This window comes from Perognathus longimembris, chromosome 5 (genome assembly GCF_023159225.1).
Source record: "Perognathus longimembris pacificus isolate PPM17 chromosome 5, ASM2315922v1, whole genome shotgun sequence".
Classification (NCBI taxonomy): domain Eukaryota; kingdom Metazoa; phylum Chordata; class Mammalia; order Rodentia; family Heteromyidae; genus Perognathus; species Perognathus longimembris.
In genome coordinates, this window is record NC_063165.1 from 54,022,349 (window position 1) to 54,047,035 (window position 24,687).

Below are 24,687 nucleotides of genomic sequence, written 5' to 3' on the forward strand. Positions count from 1 at the left end.
TAGGGCGTACCACTGCAACATTTGGAGAATAAACTTGCTTGCCAAAGGTTCATGGCATGAAAAGGAGCTGTCATCCCAGCATAGAAGGACAGGCAAGAGAAGGGAGCTCTTTGCACACCTGTACCTGTTCTGTATGTAAGCTTTTTCTAGGCAGTTACCTACATAGGCTCCCATGAGGGCCCTGTCAGTAGCCAGCTGTGGAACTTCAGAAAGTACAAGTCAGAATTAATCTGTTAGCAAAATGATGATAAATGCATACTTGAGAAAGCTGTAAGAATATTTGGGATACAGTTAGCATTTAATAGGAATTTCCCTGCAGACCAGCCTCATAGTAAATAAAAATGCATCTTATAGCATGAACAGAGCCTTGCTATTTTTGGATAGCCTTAGTATCCTTGTCACTCCAGCCTAGCAAGGCCAGATATGAGAGCTGTAGTTTCAAGCAGGCTTCACAGTGACACACAGGAGGGCAGGATGCTGGTTGTGTATGTTTCTACTTGACTCACATGAAAGTTCAGATTTGAAAAATGACATGTGGGCATTTCAAAATAACTAGATGTTCATGAATATCTAGATTCCTGCATTCTCTTACAAAAGGCCTGGTTAGAGTGACACAGGGTGGTGGCTCTGCACTTGCTCAGCAATCAGGACATAGAATTTCAGGCTGTACCAGTAATGGAGCTAGTAGATCTCTTCTCTTTTCTTGCACAACAGCTATTGATGTTCTAAAGCTGTAGTTCATTTCCTGAGTACACAGAGAAAATCTGAAGGCAAAGGATGATGAATTCTGTTCATACCATGCTCTACGCAATTACCCAGGTAGTAGACTTTTACAATACATAAATAACTGATTAGACCAATGATTATTCAAACTGTAGGAATCAGGATGACTCAGAATTGTTAAATGAATGATTGTTCTCTGCTGAAATACACAGGAAGACTGCAGCTTCCCTGTAGCAGATGCTATATGGGTCATATCCATCTGCTCTAGAAAGTTCCCCTATTTCCCTATTCTCATCTTGTGGTTTTGAGGAGGTTGGGCAAGCCAAGGCCTCATCCATGGAGGCTTTCTGCTTGGCTGGCTTCAGACAAAGATACCATTAACTCCTCAACCTGCAAGAAAATGATTTGACACAAAGGATTCCAAAATGTCCTCCTCTCCCCCTACAAGCCTGCAAACAAATGGTACAGGAATGAGGTCAGAAAGGAATCCCCGCCTACCAGGCCACTGAATTCATTTACCTACCTCAGAGCCCATTCAGAGAAAGGGGTGGGACAGGGAACAAGAGCTGCTTGGAGGCCAAGTGGAGTTTGGGGGTCGAGCGCTACATTACAAGATTTGACAGGCCTTTGCCAGCCTTCAGCTTCTTTGTGTCTCTCACATAATAGAGAAACGCAAACTGAGCAGCACACGATCTGTGGTTACACCCTTGGACAGAGCACACTCTTTGCAAATGCTAATAGTATTGTAGCATCCTGTCAACGGATAACACAAAAAAGGATGTTGATTTTCACATGAACCAGAACAGGCTCATTGTGCCCAAGTTTGTGACCAACTTGTAGTATCTGCACATCAAAAACCCAGCCCATCACAGAGTACACAGCTGGGGAAGAGAATCACACCAGAGGGGGGCACCAGACAGGGAGAGCATCTAAGGTCCAAATGCCTCCCCCAGCAGCTGGATCACAAATAAAATTAAGTTCTACAATCATGCACGCACGCATGTGTGTGTGTGCACATGCATACACATACTTGGGTTTTGAACTCAGGGCCTGGGAGCTGTCCCTTAGCTTTTGGGCTCAAGGTTATCACTCTATCATTTGAGCCATAGCTCTACTTCTGGAATTTTGGTGGTAAATTGAAGAGTGTCACCCACTTTCCACTGTGTGTGTGTACGTGTGTGTACGTGTGTGTGTATAATTTACAAGTGGGTTAAAAATAATAACAGCAACAACAGAAATCCTTTACCACATAAGGAAGAACAACTTTGATTTAAACACGGTGACTTCCATGATAGTAATTTCACCCATAGTCCTGGAGACTATGAACCTCATTCTGTGGGAGCTGCAAACACTCTTAGTTCTGGAGGAAGCACCTTGACCCTGCCATTTCTTAACCTCAGTCATTGCAATTGTCTTCTTTGGACTAAAAATCACCTGATTTAAATGTTCTTGGGCTAAGGTATGGCTTAGGAGATGGAATGCTTGCCTAGCAAACTGAAGGCCCTAGGTTCAAAGTCTAGTACTGGCTGGTATTGCCAAGCAAGCAAAAAATCATTCCTGATAACTCTCCTACTGTTTATTACCTTTACTCTATGACTTCTAAAACCTCTAATAATTTTTATAGTACTCTGTTAACTCTTGAGCTTTCTGCATTTATCATCTTACTCGAATTAGTGCAAGACTTATGACTATCATAATGAGTAGGAGTGATGATCTTAAAATGCATTTTATGACATAAATAATATGCTGATTATAAACAAAGAATAACCATATAAATTCTTTAATTGAGAATGCTTAAAGAAAACATATTTCTTTCTTAAGTCCTCAGCAAATAAATAAAGATTTTGAACCTGAGTTGCAAAAAGGATGAAACCTGAAATTTCAACAAATACAGAATAAGCATCACCCATGAGCAAAGAAAGTTCTGGTAGAAATGGAAAAATGATGGAATTAAATGGTATTTCCTGTTCCTATGGGCTTATAACTTCCTCATATATAAAATGAGAGCCGTGGCAGCAAAGTACAATTGGAAAATATTTTTTATATATTCTACCAGAATACCAAAATGTTTGGATGAGCATCAAAACAGGAGGAAAAAAATATCAGAGGAATACAGACTACAATTGTGACAAAAATTCCAGGTATGTGAAATTCAAGCTTTCAGAGAAGAGCCATAGTAAGAGCTATTAGCCCATAAATTTAGTTAGACTAGGGGGTCAAATACTGACTCCAAGTACACATGCCTCTCCCTCATGAAAACAGAGAAAATTGGAAAGATGTTCTTTAATAATAAAATCATGTGATTTTAGTATCTTTTAATGACTTAGCTACATAAATGACCTCAGATCAAGCACAAGGCAAAGTGTAAGTTGCAGTGACAGTTTTTACATTTAGCATGAGATTTTAAAAAATCATACAAAGTTCATTCACAGTGCACAAACAGAAACAAGGGATATTTTGAATATTTAAACATCACAGTTATAACCAGTTATAAGGTAAGCATATCTTAAAGCACATTATCCCAATGCTAATGTAGCTGAAAATTTAACACATACCAGCTTAGAGACTTGAGATGTAGAGTTACTATGATCTCATTTATTGGAGAAAGAAAATACCATAATTCTTTTATGAGATAAATACATCCAAAATAAATACGAAATTATTAAGTAGCTAAGGAATTTTTCTTTTAAACCCACGCTCTGAATATTTAAGATAAGATTTTAAGTGTATACCCTAGAATGGCCTCAAGTTCCTGACTCTCCTGCTTTGGCCTCCCCATGGCTAGAATTACAGGCATACACCACCACGACTGGTAACCTCACAGCATTTTACCCACAAAAAAACCTCAAGCTGTACGGCCAGGAAGCACCACTTCATAATGTTTCTTAGGTATTTTCATTCCTTTTTTTTGCATTTGATTACTATATGATTTGTAGGAAGGAGTGTGCTGGATGAAAGCCTGGAAAATGAGGCTACTATAAAAGCTGGCTGTTCCTCCTGTAAGCACAGATCAGCCATTTCCCATTTCAACTGTGAGGTTAGAACCACATCACACATTTCCTACCGTGCACAGCCTACACATACTGAATTCTAAAATTCGTATCCTACTCAATTAATTTGTCTTTGATTTACTCCATTCTTTGTGTAGTTTGACATGATAAACAGGTGATTACTTATAAGTTTAGACTTTAACTTCTGTATATTGACTAACTGATTATTTTTTAAATTTACGCTTGAAACATTCCAGTTTTTGAACTATTGATACAACACACAGTACTTACTGTTTAGACTGAATTTTATTTTTTTACTTTTCATAACAACTGCAATTAATAAATACCTGGTTTTCAAGGGAGGGGGGAAAAGCATACTTAGTATGAGTTCAGCTAAAAACAAAACAAACAACAACAAAAAGTCAATCCATGAAAGAAGCTGTATTGTTGAAGGGAAAAAGAGTGTGAAAGGAATCACTTAAAAAATAACATTATTTATCAGCAACTTTTATATTTAAGTTACAATACTGACTCTCTCACAGATTGAAGGTTCTTCTCTTGCAGTTAAAAAGAAAAAACAAAATTTACACTAAGGGATGTGATAAAATGACTCCCTAACTTTAGCATCTGGCATGGAAGGAATCTGCAGAAATACAGCTACCCATAGTTCATAGAAACAAATAGGTTATTTCTTTACTCCTTTAGAAACAGATGTGTAGTAGGAATGGGTTTTTTCAGCTGCACATTGTTCGATGTGTGCTCCAGGGAGGGGTTTACTGTGGCCGTCCTGGCTTGCCAGGGCTTACCCTGTGAGGTCAGCTCCTCATCTTAGTGTGGACCACCACAGGGCTCTGTGCCCTTTCCACTCCTCACTGTCCCTGACCTAAAAGAAAATGGGAAATGTCCTTGACCACTCATCTATTAAGCAACAATGTACATTGCTACTAGCTGCAAAAAAGGGAATATTCCTATCTTGCAGTTTAAATTAAATATCTGAATTTACTGAACTATCTTGTGACATGCTCCAACCATGCACACTGACAAATAATGAAGGATCACAAGGGAGAACATATGAAGATAAAAAAAGAAATAAGTGTGGGGAAGCAGAAAATCGTTATCAAAAAACAATCTCCAAAGAACTATAGGCCGCTCTTGATCTTTCCTCAATGTAAACTGCAAAACAAAAACTCACAGCGTGTATAACAAAGCCTTAATAAACAGCAAAAGAGAAAGTAAGTAAGTTAAAAATGGTATATTTCTTTCTTTTAAAGTCTGTCAATAAAACAAGTTTTTATAAAACATGTTGAAAGAGCATTATTGTACCTAAATTGAAAGGGAAATGGCAAACATTGTTCTGTTGAAATCATTTCTATTTAAAATAGTTGGGGGTGGGGAAGTAGCACAGTGCTGTAGTATTTGCCGAGCAAGTCTGAAGTCCCAGGTTCAATCTCCTGTACTCCCTGCCTCCCCACTGCAAAAAAAAAAAAAAAAAAAAAAAGCCATGGAAAGAAAGCCTTTTCCTAATGTCCAAATATTTGACAATATTCTAAATGAAATCACTCTCTTGATTATCCTTAATCTTTTCCATCCCCTGCCATGGGCTTCTGTCAATAGGAAAAAAAATCCTACTGTTAACAGAAAGCCTAACTTAAGTACACAATATTCAAAACAAATTAATTTTGAATGGACATTGAGTGTGGAAAATATCAACGGAAGCTGTTACTAACCACTTTTAAAACAATTTCCAAGCTAGCAATCAAGGCTGTTTTTGTTCACTGATTACACACTGAATTGTGAAAAGCCAAATTTACCTATCTGAAGGTCTCCCTTAATCAGTTTTTCCCTCCCCTTATATAGAGAATATAAACTGAATTAATAGTCAATTAGTACCTGGAAAAAGAACACCATAGTTACAGATGATGACTTAGCAGGCTACTATCATTTTATATACAAATGATAACTTAAAAAAAGGTTTATTCCAAAATGACTAGCATTATATTCTGGAAAAGACACAGTAAGTACCGTGGATAATGAATTAAACTAGTGCACCACAAATAAGACAACAGAGTAGAGAACAAGTTTCCTATCTTCAAGGACTAGCCCGAGTGGCTAGGCCAATTATATTATACCAATCTGTCACCTTGGTACAATCATAGAGGATGATAATGCCATTTTTACTGTTCTTCTATTCAAAAGGCAGCTGAGGGCCAAAGTGCCTGAAACACACATGAATTATTTTCCCCCAGGACTTTATTGTATGTTTAGGAAGGTGGAATAGCAGAAGGAAGAGAGGCAGGACAAAAGACCGATGGTTTGATTCTTCAGATGTATGCAGAGGCAGCTATGCGGATTCTGTAAAAACAAATCCATTTGATAAATTTAGGTCTGGGGAAAAAAAACTCAGCTTTCATCAACAAACTTTAATTATTGCATGATCCTAAAAAATTGAAGCCTAACTATCTCAGTTGGCTAATTTTGCTAAAATCATTCTTAAACCACCTGTTACAAAGTGTTAGTATAATTTTTATCTAACATATATGAATGAAAATGTATTAAAATTCATTTTTTATACACACAATGTAAGACATTTAAAAATCAGTTGGGAAAGAAGAATTTGCATGGCTTTGTTGGATATAAGTACCTCAGCAAATATTTAAAGATGTTTATTATAAATGCAAAATTATTAGGCTGGAGAAGTTCACATATATCAACATTGAAATAGAGAAACTACTCCTTCAGAAACTTGGTTAACTTTTATAAAATGAAGCCGAGCTATCACTCTGCAGGATTTAGTGGATCTGCAAACAGATCACCTGTCCAATTCACAGACACTATGCAAAAGTCCAGAGTCATAGAACACAGGGTTTGGTCACAGAGCAAACAGGTAGGAGACAAGGAGAGCTGGGACCTTTTCCCAACGCTCAGGCCTTAGGTGCACAAGTATTACTACTATTTGCCCCTTATGACTGACCTGAGCTGCTCGTGGGGTACACTCTAGCAGAAAAAAAGACAATTGCAACTCTAGGTTTTACACTGTGAATAGCTTAGAGGATAGATATTAAATATTATGTAAGATAATTGCTGGTTTTGGATTTCATAAATATGGCTAGTAATTTAATAGTTTCTGTGGAACAGAGAGGAAGAATTAAAAATACTTATATCTGCTGGACATAGTGGCTCACACTTATAATCCTAGCTACTCAAGAGGCAGGAATTGAGAGTATTGAGGTTCAAAACAAGCCTAAGCAGAATGTTTGAGGCCTCATCTCAACCAATTGCTGGGTGAAGTGATATGAGCCTGTCATGTCAGCTAACCAGGAGGTGGAGATTGGGAAGGTAACAGTTCTGGCAAAAAGGTTCTTAGGATCCCATCTCCACAAAATGAGCTGAGTGTGGTCGTATGCATGTCATCAGCTATGGCAGAAAGCTTAAATAGGAGGATCATAGTGCAAGTGAGTTTGGGGAGAAAGTGAAAACCCCATCTCAATGATAACCAGAGCAAAAAGAACTAGAGGTATGGTTCAGGCTGTAGAACACATAGTAATGATTCCAAGTAAGTCTCATCACTAGGATGATACTGGAATACTTTCTGGGTGCAAACTCAATTTTCAAGCACTGCAGAAATAGAAAACATTTACAAATACTGACACAACAAGCACAGCATCATTTTGGCTCATGTTAAAGATTATATATGTGTGTGTATTTATAAATAATACATAAAATATAATATATAAAGTATATATATGATATATATATATAAATATATCAAGTATATTTTTATACGTTTGTCTTTCACAGAGACAAAATAAAGTATCGATTTTTTTTCTCTGAAATGCCATGTTTCTTCCCCTCACTACTAGTGCCCTTTAGGAACAAGGATGTGAGGAGTGCCTCCCTTTCTCCCTGGCCTTCTCAAGCTGCTATGCCCTACGAGCAGGATGTAAAAGTGAAGCCCACTGTTGAGGCACATGAGTGTTGTTAGTGACAGAACCTTCCACAGTCCCACTCCTTCCATTTCTCCAAATTCTTCTAGTGAGTATTCAATAAGTGATAATGGCTTAGTCATAACAGCTTTCTTTTCTCAACTTCTTTTTTTTTTTGGCCAGTCCTGGGCCTTGGACTCAGGGCCTGAGCACTGTCCCTGGCTTCTTCCCGCTCAAGGCTAGCACTCTGCCACTTGAGCCACAGCGCCGCTTCTGGCCGTTTTCTGTATATGTGGTGCTGGGGAATCGAACCTAGGGCCTCGTGTATCCGAGGCAGGCACTCTTGCCACTAGGCTATATCCCCAGCCCCTTTTCTCAACTTCTTCACTAAATAATAATAATTCCGATAATTCCTCAATGATAACTAACAACTGAAAATGTACTATGGAAAGTCCTTAACTATACATTTTATTAGGAACATGCCTATAATGTTGGACTAAAGAACAAGACAACAGTCAAGGAGCAATAGATTCTAAGGCTATATAAATAAATTTAAATAGAAAAGGATATTGATAAATTTTTTTGTTAGTAAAGTCAGATTAAGGATTCTTCAAATGTGTAGCCAGGCAACCAGATGAGTATTAACACATATACTACTATGCACTGATTATGACCACAAGGAATAAAATAATGACAGCTAAAATTCATTCCTCAGTGCAGTAAATGTGTCACTTACTGAAAGTCTCTTAGCTCTTTGTTCACCTGGCTTCTACCTAAAATGTGTTTTAGAGAAGATCTTTAGCTTAGACAGAGGAAATCAAACATTTGAAGGAACAGTATAGTTTCAGAGATTCATGCCGCTAAAACGATTATATCATAAAAAGCAGGATAGAGTCAACAGAATGAGTTAAGAAAAATTTTAAATGTAAATTATGTATTTAGTACCAATGCAACAGCAGAACTTTTACTCACTTAATACAATTTACTTTTCCTGATGAAGAGCCTCGATGAAAGCATCAAGTTTTTCTTGAATCTCTCTAACTTTCTCTAGGGAGATAAAAAGAGATAATAAATTAGTTAACTAAAAACAAATTTATTTTGCAAATGCACTGCAAATAATCAGAGACGATTATTAAATAATCTTGTATATTTGTTTAACTATTTGAAGAAAAGGAAAAAATAGTCTCAGTATACCATACAAAATAGAATAATGTGCAGATGGCTCAGAGTAACAGTGCTAAGCCATGCTTTGGAAGGGAGGAGGGAGGCATAGGACAGATCTTTTGGGATTCTAGAAATAGTGTTGACTCTTTCATAGAAAAGCACACATACAGATATGTGTATTAGTATGTATAGGATTACTTTAATACATTCTCAGACTCTATGAAGCTCTACCAAGGACTCATAGTTACTGGGGTCTGAAACAGGAAACTCTAAAATATTTTCAACAATTTGCTGGGCTAGATTTACCTCCCCTGGTGCGGGGATGCTAAGCTTACTCCCTTATCAGTGCTCCCCTTTCCACCCTCTCCCCTGGGCACCCAACCAGCAGGTGGCCAAAGTGGAGTGAGGGACACGGGCTAGCCTAAGGTGCATGTGGCCGAATGAGATCCCTTTTTTCTCCCTCCTTACCCACCAAGGAAGCCAGGCGCAGACGGATCTCGGAGACGCTTCGAAGAGCAATCCGGTTTATTCGGGAGGGGCTCACAGTAATATAGTAGTGATGACGAGGATTGAGCATGAGCTGCGATAGGCTGGCAAGCTTGTCTGTCCAAGAGCAGCTCCCAAGGACCTCCCTCATGGGCTAACGTCACTTCCCATAGTACCGCCCTGTGTGCTCACTGGCGCAAGGTGGGGGATGGTCTCAAAGCTACCCCTTCTGGTTCTGGACCCAGAAGGAGATAGTGTGGCTCACTTCTACACTGCCCCAGGGCTGGGGGAAGGGCGGCGTCTCGGGAGCGCTCTCCTCGCCCTTCCCCCCCTTAAGGCCAAATGAATCCCCAACAACAATTAAAGGATATAGGGTATTGAACTGGCCTTAGACTGGGAAATGATTTTTAAATAAAAAAGTAATGGAAAAAGTTACACAGAAAAGATCAACCAAGGGGCTGGGAATGTGGCTCTGGGGTAGAGTGCTTATCTAGCATGCATGAAGCCCTGGGTTTGATTTCTTAACACTATATAAAAAGAAAAAGCCAGAAGTGGCTCAAGTGGTACAGTGCTAGCCTTGAGCAAAAGAAGCTCAGGGATAGTGCTCAGGCCCTGAGTCAAAGCCCCAGGACTGGCAAAAAAAAACAAACCCTAAACATCCCACAAAACCAATATAACTTAAGGGCATAGCAAAATATACACTTTGATTCATGTATCAAAATATCATCAAATTAGAAGACAAAAGGAAACTGTTTATTACAACAAGGAAGAACAGTAATACCTTGAAAATACATATAGAAAAGTACTTTCCCATGTGTGAATGAAATTTAAAACTACCAGTCACTCAAGGTAGATTTTTAAATTTAATTGATTAAAATGTTTCCATGTCTACAGACTTAAAGATACAACTTCTAATTTCTCTGAACTGCACATATTTTCCACAAATATAAACTCTCAAGTGTGGAAAAGTCATGATTTATACTACTTCACTGCAGCTTAAAATGTATCATATTATAACATGATCATAGATGTTTTTGTCCTTTTAACACAGTTTAACCTAGTAGTAGGAATTATCGATTGCAGTGTTAACTGGTTCAAAGCTTATACAGAAGTAAAACTGGCAAACTCGACTTTGTACCCATACTTAAGTCCTAGAACATGCATTTAATCTTCTACCCTGCCATCGTTTACAATCCAACTAAACAGTCTGCCTCTGGAGGTACAAGTATCCCTTATCAGCTAAAGGAGTGTTAATAACAAGTACACACTATAAGGAAGAATTTCCCTTTTTATAAGTTCTTACTAATTTCGCAAGAATGTAAGAAAGTCTCCTATGGTTATATATGTAAAGAAGATAACTTTCTCATATTTTTTTTTCAGAAAATCTAGAACTTGTAATTCTTGGTATTAGATTAAGATTAATTAAAATTAATAGAAATCTGAAAGGAAGTTGCTCTTATTTTGATAAAAAAAAACTTTTTGAGAAAATATGGCAATAGTCACTCTTTACATGTAAGATTTAAGTTAGAGAGCCTAGACAAAGAATTCCAATCTATCTCTGAAGTACACTCTATATTTATTGATATGCTGGCTTCTTTTAAACAGTAGTAAAGGGCTGGGAATATGGCCTAGTGGTAGAGTGCTTGCCCAGTATACATGAAGCCCTGGATTTGATTCCTCAGCACCACATATATAGAAAAAGCGAGAAGTGGCGCTGTGGCTCAAGTGGTAGAGTGCTAGCCTTGAGCAAAATGAAGCCAGGGACAGTGCCCAGACCCTGAATTCAAGCCCCAGGACTAGCCAAAAAAAAAAAAAAAAAAAAAAAAAAAAAAGCTTAAACAGTAGTAAAATTAGCAAATAAACTTTTCACAGACAAGGCCAAATTGTTAGTTTGAATATTAATTCATTTAGTTGAATATTAGTTCATCTAGTTGCTTAGAAACAGATTAACTTTTTATTTGTGGAAGTTAGATCTAAAAGACATATTCATAGACATGAACATACACATACATATCATATACATAATTATATATGTGGATAAATATACAGTCTAACTTATTATAGGAAGAAGGGGAGTAGGAAGAGTAATTTTGAGATATCCTGCAACTACATATAAAAGTAGGATAAAGAATCACAATAAAAGCTGTTGATCAATAGGAGGATGAGGGAAGGGAAGGAGAAAGGCTACTGTGGGGGTGTTATTATCAAGAAAGGGTTGGGCTTACAAGGATGAAAGAGGATAGATACCTTCAAAATAGGTTGTCAGCAAAATAAGATTGTCAGAAAGTATGAGAAAGAAAAAAAATCCAAAGAAACTTGTTGAATTATGTTAGGAAGGGGGAGGGGGAAAAGGAAGAACGATGGGGGAGACTGACTGGAATATACTTTATATAAGCTTGGAAATGTAACAATGAAATCCCTCTTGTAAAGCTAATATATACTAAAAAAAGAGAGAGAGAGATATGAACTTACTTTTTTCAATCCATAGTTATAATAGTTTCATGTATGTACAGTTCATTGGCTATTTTCTTTCCCTCCCTCCCTCCCTCCCTCCCTCCCTCCCTCCCTCCCTCCCTCCCTCCCTCCCTCCCTTCTTCCCTTCCTTCCTTTCTTTCTCTCTCTCTGTCTCTCTCTCACTTTCTTTCTTTTGGTAAAGATAAGAAGGTAAAGGAAAAACGTTTTCTAAATTGTCCTATAGTTTTAGAATGGATGGGCCTTAAAAAAACAAAACAAAACAAAAAAACAAACCCCCCAAAACCCCATCTGGCTTGAAAAGTACAACACCTGGAAATTCCAAAGAGGTGTTTAGAGCCACAGCAGCAACTCTAACCACTTCGCTGAAAAATATTTCTAGCTGTGGACACTGTACCATATGAGGTGAGAAAATCCAGTTTCATTTGAGTCATGATTTGAATAAAGCCGGCAGGTGCAAGGATGGGCAGCTATCGAACCTGTGCACTACCCATGACCTCCACCCTCTGCTGGGCAGGCCACACGTGGGCAAGGACTGCAGAAGCATTATAAGAGCTAATCTATACTGAAAGATACCAAGAAGCAGAGGTCTAACTCAGAAAGGTCTTGCATCCTTCTGCTATTAATAATTGAACATTTTTTAATAAGTGAAAATAAAAGGCTTATTATATGAGAGCCACAGAATTAAAAAAATAAATTTCCTTTAAAATTTATTTAAAAAAATGTTACAACCCAGTGGCTTACATCTCTAATCTTAGCTACTTAGGAGACTGAGATCTGAGAATCACAGTTTGAAGCCAGTCTGGGCAGGAAAGCCTGTGAGATTCTATTTATTTCCAATTAATGAGCAAAAAAGTTGGACTGGACGTATGGCTCAAGTGGTAGAGTGCCAGTCCAAGAGAAAAAGTGGAGTGTAAGCAAGAGGCCAAGTTCAAGCCCTGGTACTGGTACAAACACACACACACACACACACACACACACACACACACACACACACACACACTAGTATAAAGATAAAATATTGGCATGTCTTAAAAACCTCAAAGACATAAAAGTAAGTAACTAGAAGTACTAGAGTAATGGGAATGGGCAGTATGAAGAAATGGAGGTAAGTGTTAATAAGAAAAAAGCAGTTGTCAGGAAAATAGTCTTTTGATACCACCAAAAGAATCTGTCTTTGCCAAATGATGCCCTTGATGGAGAAATGTGGGGCCCAGAAGACATTTTACCTTTGAGAAGCATTTCTTGCTTGTGCTCTCATGGGACATCTATGATATGTCTACTGAATTTAGGGGTGTTAAGACACTGACATTTCACTTGGTCCTCATTTAAACCCTGTAGCTGTCCTAACTACGGATGAGGCTGTTAAGGCTAGAGGAGTCAGCCCTGTCTGTGCTCCTGACTCAGAAACACAAGCTTAGATCTGTAATCATAGGCTGAATCTAACTGGTAGCAAGAAAGATGGTACTATTCCAACTTTATTTGTATGTATTAACTTTTATATAAAATCAGGTGCATTTTGATAAAAGTCAGGAATATGGGACAGATCAGCAATTATAAAGCAAACATCTTTTCTAAAGTTAAGTATTTGTATCAAACATACATAGCTAAAGAATGCTTACTACTTGATAAATTCAACCTACTAAGTAAAGAAAGGATGAATGAACTATTTCTGTTACAAAATTCTCATGTACTCAGTATGCTGTCTTCTTTCTATTTACACAATGTTTGCCTAAAAGATGAATTATTTCAACCATCAATTCATCGTGCTTCTTGATTGAGTCATGAATATTCCCATAATCCTTAACCCATAAACCACCAGTCTCAGTGAATGAAGTTTCTTTTCTTTATCCTCTTTTCAAATACTTTAACACCCATTTACATTTTGGGTCTTTTTATCTCCACATGAAATGATACTGCTACTCTCAAATGCTTTTTAAGACTTCTGATATTTGCTCAAAAAGTCTCAAATACAGACTAATCTGTAATTATGTTTTGAATACACTGAATACTAAAAGGCCACGCCTGGGAGAAGGTTCACTTCAGTGGTTAATAACAGTTGAGAACAGGAACAAAGAATCACATACAAAACACTAGCACGTGCACCAAACTAGATCTTCTTATAACTTGTGATGCTTTAAAAGAGAGCACAAAGAGAAACAAGCTGCAAACTTACTAATGCAGTATATTTTAAGCAAACCACACACCCAACATATCCAAATGTACCTTAACAACTGTTTTACAACATGTTACAGAAGCACTTTGTGAAATTTTGCTTAACAAGCTGTTCTCCAAAAGGCTGAAAATTAAGCTGTTCCTGAAAAGGTTTGCTTTTTTATTACACAGTTATACTATACAAGCGCTCCTTACGAACTCAGCATTTAAAGGACTCTATGATACGGGGAAATATAGGAGGGAGGGTCTGAATAAGAGATCAGATTTAAGATGATCAAAACTAGTAAAATATCTAGCTTCAGCAAAAAACAAAAAACAAACAAAACAACAACAAAAACAACCCCCCCAACCCCTCATACAGATGTGTGTGTGTGTGTGTGTGTGTGTGTGTGTGTGTGTGTGTGTGTGTGTATGTCTGTATTGATCAATCTAGCACTCATCTTCTGAATCTGGGACTAGTTTTTTCCCTTTCCTCTGTAAAAAGACATGATTATTTAAAATAGATTAATCTATGAAAACAAGCTGAACACTTTTTCTCCTTCTGAAAAAAGGATGAATTTCTTCAATATGAAGCATGAATTCATGTATTCTGATGGGGTGGATGAAGTTAGGAGAGATGGAGGGGAATGAAGGGGTGATTGTGATTAAGATGCATTATGCACATAAATTGACATATTTAATTAAAATCCCTTTGTACAACTACTTAAATTAAAAAAATAAAGATGGGCAGAATTTCAAAATTTGAATTCCTAGACTTTGGAGATCTGTGAAGGCTAGGCTATTTCTAATCAAATATTGAAGGGAAAATTTTAGTTTGGGCTAGAATTATATCCATTCTAACTGCTACTTCTATTAGGTTGATTAGGAGTGACAATTGGTAGCTATATGAAAATTGTATTGCTGTAAAACAAAACCTAAAACAGTGTGTTGGTCAGCTTTCTGAGGTATCTAAAACAAACAAACAAACAAAAAAAAACAAACCCAAACCCAAACACTTAAGATTTATTTTGGCTTTTGGTTTCAAAGGCTTTACTAGTCCAAGGTCTTTCGTGGCTCTGTTTGTTTATGGACCTGTTGTAAGGAAGAATCCCAGGGCATGGGCGTGTGGTGCACAGTGCTCACTTCTGGTTCAGGAAGCAGAATGACCTAGAAAAAGGACGGGGGGGGGGGGGGGCTGGAGACAAGGTCTATTCTTCAAGGGCATGCTCTCAGTGCTCTACTTCCTCCAACTAGGCCCCTTCCTCCTAAAGGTTCAAGTACCTCCCAATAAAGCCATAGGGAAGCACATGGCCGTAGGGGTAAATTTCAGATCCAAACTATAACAATAGCCTTCAAAGGGGCAAGCAATTATGAAAAGCTTGATAACAAATTTTAACAAGAAATACCCGATGTAACCCAGGTATTTTATATCATTGTTATAAAGGAGAAAACATAATGTAATGTACATCTACCCAGATCAATGAGTCAGTTTTGAAGTACTGTGAAACTTTACCATTATCTTTACAACTGTGGAGTCTTAAACTGTGGTTTGTCTATAGTGAAGGAATATGTCACAAATTAATGCCTCCATTACTTTAAAATCTAGATTGAAATGTAACACTCTGACTCACATGCTTATAATTACATCTCTCCTAATTTTTCTTGTTTTTGTTTATTTCTTAATACCTTTTTATTTTATAACTTTCTGGTAAAAAAAATGAACACAAATTGCCAAATTATTCTCACAGTGCTATGTGATTGATTTTGAAAACATCAATTTTATAATTTTCCCTTTAAGATCAATGTAGGCTACAGTAAGGGATGCTTATATGAATTATCTACTTGGCAAAACTTATGTCATTTAGAACCATGTAGCCTAGTATAAAATTTTTTATGTAATATATGTCCATGAATATTTATTATCCATTGCTCCTATCAGCCATTCCAAGTTATCTGCCTTAACCAAAACATTACAGATGACCACTAAAATGTGCTTGCTTTATAACCCACAAACCACACTAAAAACCATGAAGCACAGTGTATCTGTTGAATATATAATCAACTTAATAGTGACTTGTAAGTTCAATTTTTTTAACTTCTTAAAGGAAATATTACTACTGGGTCCTTTAGGCTATTACAATAAAAACTTCTTCAAAGATCTTTTATATATCTTGAAGTCTGTTCTCTAAAAGACTGGTGTGGCTGAACATGGAGAAGCCTTATATTCAAGTTTTTGTAAACTGTCCTAAGTGGGTGGCAAGTCAATTGCAGCCAACTATTAATAATTATGGATTGACTTTACTCAACGACCATCCCAGGTTCTAGCCAATGTCAGGAGTACTTTTGGCTATCTGATACTAAAAGACTCAGCTACTAGCAGTGTGGGCTATACATAATTCATTGTTTTTAAGTTACAGTTTATCTTTTGATAAGCCAAACTAAACAGCTACATCTGTAGAGTACATCACTTGGATTTTGTTCAGAATGGCTTCTATTGAGGAACACTGTAGTACAGAACTCCATGAAATTCATGATTCTATGTAAGCATTTTCTTTATATGGTAACTCAGTGTCCACCTTGAGAGGACCGCACGTGCAGTACTGTGGCCTCACCAGCACCCCGATCCAGGTAACAAGCTTTTCTTCCCATGTGCCTCAGTCACTTTACCTCGGACAAAGTAATAGAACACCCAGCTTGTATTTTGAGTTGTTTTAGCCCATTTCATTTTCCTTCATTTGCCTAGATTTTCCCTTTCCCTCCATCTAGCATTTTCAGTTTAGTAGGAATTTTATCTTTTGCAGAGAATAGATGTTTGCAAGCTGCCACAAATTTTTTTTTGATAGATCAGGAAATTAATGAAGAAACTAACAAGCTTGTTTGTAGAAGATACACCATTAGCTATGATGAAAACACCAAACTCAGAGTAATTTATGGTGTGTGTGTGTGTGTGTGTGTGTGTGTGTGTGTGTATGTGTGTGTGTGTGTGTATGTGTGTGTGTTGGTCCTGGGGCTTGAACTCAGGGTCTGGGTGCTATCCCTTAGATTTTGTGTTAGCACTCTACCTCAAGTCACAGTTCTACTTCCAGCCACCTCCTCCCCCCCATGACTAATTGGAGATAAAAATCTCAAGGACTTTTCCTGCCCTGGCTGGCTTAGAACTTTGATCTTTAGATCTCATCCTCTTGAGTAGCTAGGATTACAAGCATAGGCACCAATGCCCAGCATGGGTTTGCTTTTCAAATCAATAATTTAAGAACATTCTCCAGGGCAAGGGTGGGGATGACAGTATCTGTTACACTGAAAAATTATGTTCGCTCAATTCTTGGAAAACCAAATGTTATAAATATCTATAGCATTTATTTCCAGTAACAGAAGTAAAACAATGAATTTTTACAGGACTTGCAACCATATTTCCCTAGTAAAAGCCTAGTAGGTTTTACCATGTTTATCTATTTTGAATTATATTATTTTATATGACTCTATAAAATGTTCTAAATTATGGATACCACCTTAAGTTAAGACCAAAAAGTATAGTTGTTTCATAGGATAATTTGTTAGTAGTTCTTGGATTTGTTCCCGCTTAAGAATATCACATCAGTATGAATATTTTTCTTTTGACCCTATAGGAAAACCTAAATACCAACATTAAAAAATATAATTTAGACAATTAATTGCGATGACAAGTTATTAACATATTCTTTCCTAATCAATGAAGTATGCTTTTAGAACACTCATATTTTCTCTATTCTATACTCTTCCTAGTCTTAAAAGTACATATTATTCTGAATTTTGTTAGAAGTAATATTGAAACATTTTAAGAAAAGAAAAACCACCCAGGCAGACTTTAATGAGATAGGGCATCATTTATCACCTGTAAAGACAGATTTATAAGAAGAGGGCCCCTTCTGTTCCTTTAAGACTGCAAAACAGATGGGAAGTGAATGGAGAGTCAATGGGACAAGAAAATGTATGGGAGGTGCTGCTGTATGTATGTTCCCAGCATAAAAAAAGAGGTCAAGATTGTAACTGCATGACTGGGTCCTGGAAAGGGTCTTTCTTCAAGCTGTTACAAAGACAAACGCTGTTCCTCATCCTGCTGTCAAACTGTTATAAATATTGGTTTGTCAAAAGACCTTCAGTGTTAAAACTTTTAAAAGGCAAAGTAACAGATGAATGAATGACGAGAAGGATTTTAAAACAGTCAGCTCATTAATGTAACTTTAAAAGTATAAGTAAAATAAGAACAGAGAATATCATTCTGATTTAAGGCCCATACTAAAGATTAGTGAAAAAATGTACAACTGAAAATTTCAAGTTTATGCAAATTTTAAACTGAGATGAATGCAAAAAGGAAAAAGTTACATCTCTTAAATAAGATGCTGCATAGGGATGAAATCTTACTAAGCATATCACAAGTACAACAGGTACTCATGCTTACTTAGTCTAATTTTGCAAGTTCTGTTACTTATCACAACTACATTATAAGGCAGTATAAAAAACTGATACAAGTTGAGCCTCCCTCATCTGAAATGTCTGGGCCACAGTAGGGCTGTGGCTTAGTGGGAGACTGCCAAGTATTCATGAGGCCCTGGGTTTAATTCCAACCACTAACAAAAACAAAGTAAGTAATTAATTAAAAACAAGAGTCCTTTATTTATGAGTCACATGTTGAAATAGCTAAATCTACCATCATAGTATCCTGAACACATCTGATCTCATTTGAAATGTTTGAGACCACAAATATTCCAGATTTTGTAGACTTTTTGGATTCTGCAATATTGCTTAGACTTTTACCAACTGAGTATCTGTAGTATTGGTACTAATGACTAATCTGAAAAATCTAAAATCCACACCTCAGAAGACTATCATGTCAGTACTCAAAAAGTTTCTAATTTTGCAGTATTTTGGATTAGGAATCCTCAATTTACATTGGTTCAGTAAGTCAGAATAAGGATCAGAAAAGGAAAATAACTTCAGAATCAAAACTATGTATTCATGAAATAAAGAAATCACTTTTTTTTTTCTTTTTGGTGTTAGTCCTGGGGCTTGAACTCAGGACCTGGGCACTGTTCTTGACCTTTTTGCTCAAGGCTAGCACTCTACCACATGAACCACAGCTCCACTTGTGGCATTTCAGTAGTTCATTGGAAATAAGAACCTCACAGAATCTCCTTCCTGGGCTTGCTTGAAACTGTGATCCTCAGATCACAGCTTCCTGAGTAGCTAGGATTACAGGTGTGAGCTGCCAACACCTGCTCAAAAATGACTTTTAAATATAAAAACGCAATTTCATTTTTTTCTGTAGAAAAGGAAAATCATAAAATTAAAATGGCAATGAGAATATATAGATTTATAAATCCAAGTTGCCTTTTATTTTGGTAGTCTGGAGTTTGAATTCAGGGCCTCATGCTTCCAAAGTAGGTATTCTTAGAGCTGAGCGATGCCTTTAGCCCTGTTTTTTGCTTGTTACTTTTGATGTAGCATTTCACTTCCTACCCAAAGGTGTTCCTGGCCAGATACACTTCTGTTAGGCTTCCTCATAGTTAGGATAACAGGTGTGTCCCTCTCCACATTCGGATGTTCCTTGCCAAGGGCTTAGAAGACTTTTCTACCCAGGCTGGCCTTGAATCCTGATTCACCCAATCTCAGCATCTCAGCTTTCCAGGTAGCCAGGATTAGAGGCATGAGGCTTGGCACCTGAGCTTGATTTCTTTTCTTTTTCTTTTTCTTCCTTCCTTCCTTCCTCCCTCCCTCCCTCCCTCCCTCCCTCCCTCCCTCCCTCCCTCCCTCCCTCCCTCCCTTCCTTCCTTTCCTCCCACCCTCCTCCCCTCCCCTCCCCTTCCTTTCCCTTCCCTCCCTCTCTTTTTCCTTCATTCCTCTCTTTCTTTTTAATGGATAAAACTATATGTGTATCTTCAGGAGACTTCTAGATTTTTGATTATTGTTTTCATTAGGAGACTGGGCTCTAGTTAGAATATATTATAAATAGAAAAAAAGCCAAATTATATGAAATATGCATATATATATCCATAAACCCTTACTCAAAGAATAAGCTGAGGAGAACTCTTAAACAATTCTACAAAGGGATCTCTAATACCTGTTACCAGCTCCAGTTTTGTCATAAACATTTATGTAATTAGCTAATTCATTAACCTCAGTGAACATCAATATCTCATGTGAACAATGGGAATGATATGCCTTACTAGCCTCATCAGCTTAAAAGACACATAAAATTTGTAAACTGTAAAGCACTAAAAAAATGTGAGGAAATGACATGTGAACTTCAACAGAAGCTCAGGGGAATAATGTAGTTACATGGGAATGTTTCTACATCTGAATCTTTGCCTAGATCATTGCTTCCTCTTGATTTTCAATAACCTAGGAAAAAACATTTCAACACAGAAGACTACAAGGTTGAGAAGCAAATGGATTATTAAAAATAGGGCAGTAAGTGATCATTTAGCGTTTCCTGAGTAAAAAAGAATCTATAAGATAAAAAGGAGTTGGACTGTATGGAAGGATCAATCTATTTAAGATGAAAATGATCTGACCATTTCTGAAGAAGGGGCATAACATACAGCACAGATATGAAGACCAGGGCCCCAAATGTAGGATTAACTTTCAAAGGAGAATAATTTTTTAGGATACTATGCTATAATGTGGCCTCTAGAATACTTGAACTGCATAAAGTAACTGGGACTATACGTTTTATTTTTATTAATGCTGCAGTTTCTCTGTTTTTTTTTTTTTTTTTTTTTTTTTTTTTGCCAGCCCTGGGCCTTGGACTCAGGGTCTGAGCACTGTCCCTGGCTTCTCTTTGCTCAAGGCTAGCACTCTGCCACTTGAGCCACAGCGCCACTTCTGGCCACTTTCTATATGTGTGGTGCTGGGGAATCAAACCCAGGGCTTCATGTATATGAATCAAGCACTCTTGCCACTAGGCCATATTCCCAGCCCTACTGAATGAGTATTTTTTTTTTTTTTTTTGCCAGTCCTGGGCCTTGGACTCAGGGCCTGAGCACTGTCCCTGGCTTCTTCCCGCTCAAGGCTAGCACTCTGCCACTTGAGCCACAGCGCCGCTTCTGGCCGTTTTTCTGTATATGTGGTGCTGGGGAATCGAACCTAGGGCCTCGTGTATCCGAGGCAGGCACTCTTGCCACTAGGCCATATGCCCAGCCCCTGAATGAGTATTTTTTTAAACTAAGTTGATATTAAGAAATAGAAGCAAACTCTAGCCTACCATGGAAGACAAGAAGCTAGAAAAAAGTGCATTAGTAATGAGCTGAAGGCATAGTATACAAGAGGAAGTTAACCACAGAGCACCACATGAAAATGGTGCTACAGAAATTATACAAAGTCAAGACTCTGTTAAGCTCTTAGGGTACAGTAGCAATCTCTATAAAACTGAAGTTTGAAAAGTTCATTTACTCAAGTAATATTTCAAGACTTAAGAAAGATAGTTTGAGGAACTGAGAAGACTTAAATTTGAATTCTGACCACTGAGGAGGATGCTATAAGCAATTATCATGTGGTCCATGCCTTGTCTCTTGTTACTATAATCATCAAGAGATTGTATGGGTATGATACCTATTAGATAGAGCATATCATATGTTAGAGCTCCATTATTTCCATCAATTGCATAATAGAGATTATAAGAAACACAGGAATGTACTTCATAAAGGTTACCAGCTTAATGTGTATACATATGCCAATCATTTAAGGGGAAAACAGCAAAATTTTAGATTTTAGTATATTCCTTGAGCTTTTGAAAAATCCCAGAATATTTGCACAATAGCATATAAATAAACTTATTCAACTTATAGATTATTGAAGAAAAACTAAAATAAAAACACCCTTTTACTTTCTATCAGTTAAAATCTGAATTTAGAGCACTTGGCTAACAAAGTGTTGAATACTAGCAGCCTTTATAATATCATGAAAAATACTCTCTTAATAGTATACCAATCGATCAATATCCCTTAATTGTGACTGTAAAACTTCAGGCCATGGAAAATATGCCTCATTCCTAAAGCACTTTGAGTGTGGATTTACTCATCGGCAACCTGGAAAGCCCAGCACCAAAGCCCCAATCACATGGAATTCCTGTGTAAGTAACTACTTCCCTAAAACAGGGGGCTCCCCAAGGATTACTTTATTCTTTGTGTCATCTGTTTTTTTATGCTACTTGTCTTACCTATGCAGACTCAATATTCTTTGTATCTTCCTTAGCTGTTTTATCAGTTTCACCTTACTTCTGAAAAATGTTTGAATAAAGGCAGAATTTTAAAAAAATGCCTTAAAGAGTTTTAAGTACTGATTACGGAAATAAGTTACTTATTTTGTAGTGAAGGGAAACACTAACCTTTCCCCTCTTCAAACACACACATTTCTACTAATAACCATTTCAAAATATACTTGAATGTCAAGGAGAGCAAATGCATTTGAATACATGCACCTGAATAAATTTAAAACTTCCTAGTAAAGATGAAGAATTATTAAGGCTTTTCAGTGACTTGAATGAACTGGAAATTAGGAGATCAGTGGTGATCTATCATAGAGCTGAAAGTCAAGTTACAAACTGTGAGGAATGAAATGAGAACTTATGAGTAAGACAGATCAGAAGAAAGGGTACTTAGAAAGAGAAGAGTTAGCCTCCTATCTTCCCCTTTTTAGTCAAAGCAAAAGAGGACTAATGAAAAACCTGAACCAAAAGGTCATGATCACATACTGAATATATTGAATTATAACATACAAGATATGGTAAATTTATGACTAAACCAAATCACTGACAGGGCGGATCAGGCCGGAAAATATTTCAGGCATAAAAATACTTATTTTTAAATGATTATTTTGGTTGATTTAGTTGTCTATAGTGTAAGAGAATTTTAAGAGACATAATAAAAAAGAAAGCCTGGCCAGGTGCCAGTGGCTCACACCTGTAATCTTAACTACTCAGGAGGCTGAGATCTGAGGATTGCTGTTTGAAGCCAGTCTAGGCAGAAAAGTCCCCGTGAGACACAACTCCAATTGACCACTCCAAAACTGGAAGTGTAAGTGGTGCTGTAGCTCAAATGGTAGAGCTCCAGCCTTGAGCACAGAGAGGCTCAGGGGCAGTGTGCAGGCCCTGAGTTCAAGCCCCAGAAATGACAAAGAAAAAAAAAAAGACCAGGAGTGGTGGGGCATGCTTATAATCACAGCACTAGGGAGGTTGAGGGTGGAGAAACACAAGTGATAGGCCAGTCAGGTTTATATAACATCAGCCTGTCTCAAATAAACCAAAAACCAACAGAAGATAAAAGGGAAAGGCTACTTAGAGATGTACTAGTAGCTAGGAGTGATAACATAGTATAGAAGGCAAAGAAACATACTACCAAATGGGTACACATGATGCTGAGATTATGGTTCCATAACAGAATAAAGTTCTCTCCAGGTGCTTCATTGTACTTTATGAGGGTGCCTTTTTAGTGGTCCCCTTCAGGATTAGGTATTTGGAACCCTACAACTCAATGCCACCTTCTCTTTCTTTAAATATTTGATTTAGGTAAGTCTAAAGAAATAAAAATGAATACACTACTGTATTTGGAATTCAAACAACTGAGCAAATTTTCAACAGACACACTATCAGATGCTATAATAATAAATCAGTTTTACTCCAATTAATAAGACAACATATTGTCTTGTAGTAAAACTGAACAACTACTGGTTCAGAGTAGGTGGTGATGCCTGGTGGCAAGAATCACACATTCCTTTTCTGCAATTTCAAGTTCTAAATTCTGACTACCATGTCTTTCTGACGTGATTTTTCAATCCCACACTAGTTTAGGACTACTAATTCTACTCACAACAACCCTTAAAGACACAGGAATGAGAAAAGTTTAAGAACATTAAGTAACCAATGGAAATTGGACTAAAGAGTATAATGACATTTCTCCTCTCTCCGTGTATTTAGAACAATATTATTCTGGCTAGATAGGGGTCTATGTAGTGATGTCCTGCCTGCTGTTTTAACATGGCACGAAGATGTAATTTTCCTATAAGTCGGAATGATTCTTTAGTTGGTGGAGGGATCTTTTCAGACTTAAACAGGTATGGTGGATTCCTCTGTTAATATTAACTTTGGAAACAGCAGTCACAACTTTCTGTTGGTGCTCCCTTTTTGTCATGATTTAAAAATGTGCTCATACATTTGTTTAAAGTCACTAAGCAATATTAACTACAAAGAACAAACTGATCATTATAAAATGATTTCTGATAGTAGAGATATGGTAAAAAGAATCTTCCATCGGAAGCCTATATGTCTAACTTTTGGCATTATGACCAAATCTCACATAGACTAAGATTCAAAGGTTATGTCTTTGCTCCTTTCTAATTACCAAGAGAATGCACAGGATGGAGGATAAGAAGAGGCTGGGAACATGAAGAAACACAAAGAGGAGCTCCAACAGCATTGTATACTCCCAAGAGAAACAAACTTTTAAGTTTTCAGTAACAATTGCTTGCTGTCTGGGAGATGCTCAGGCATCAAACAATAAAGAACAGTCAACAGCGGCAAGAGGCCGAGCATGCTGCTGCCATTCCTGCTCTCTAATCCCTCTGAGCTCTAGTAAAAAGGCCAGCTGTTGCCACCTCGCGTAGGGAGTCAGCAGAGCAAATTAATTGTGGGAGGAGGGCAAGCTTAGGATATTGGAAAATTCTAATTTACCACCCTCTTTGGTTACACTGTGATCAAACATTAAGAATATCAAGCTATACCATTACAATAAGCCTGCACAATG

The 24,687-nt window shown here is 37.3% G+C and overlaps 1 protein-coding gene and 1 long non-coding RNA gene across 6 annotated transcripts in view; both read right to left on the reverse strand.

Annotated features, from left to right (window-relative positions):
• Window positions 1-5,039: 5,039 nt before the first annotated feature.
• Opa1 (OPA1 mitochondrial dynamin like GTPase) overlaps window positions 5,040-24,687 on the reverse strand; it is a 74,324-nt gene continuing 54,676 nt past the window's right edge. For 4 of the 5 annotated variants that reach the window (XM_048346935.1, XM_048346931.1, XM_048346932.1 and 1 more), the window contains 2 exons: window positions 8,609-8,683; window positions 5,040-6,065 (listed from right to left, as the gene is read on the reverse strand). In XM_048346935.1, coding sequence (XP_048202892.1) covers window positions 8,619-8,683 — 65 coding nt within the window. In that variant the 3' untranslated portion in view covers window positions 5,040-6,065; window positions 8,609-8,618. Of the gene's footprint in view, window positions 6,066-8,608; window positions 8,684-24,687 lie in introns of those variants that run through there. The other variant, XM_048346933.1, reaches the window with a different exon arrangement.
• Window positions 11,978-22,247, reverse strand: LOC125351866. Its single transcript, XR_007211033.1, has 3 exons — window positions 22,234-22,247; window positions 15,544-15,546; window positions 11,978-12,829 (listed from the first exon to the last, which is right to left on the reverse strand). It is a non-coding gene; the product is annotated as an uncharacterized LOC125351866 (long non-coding RNA).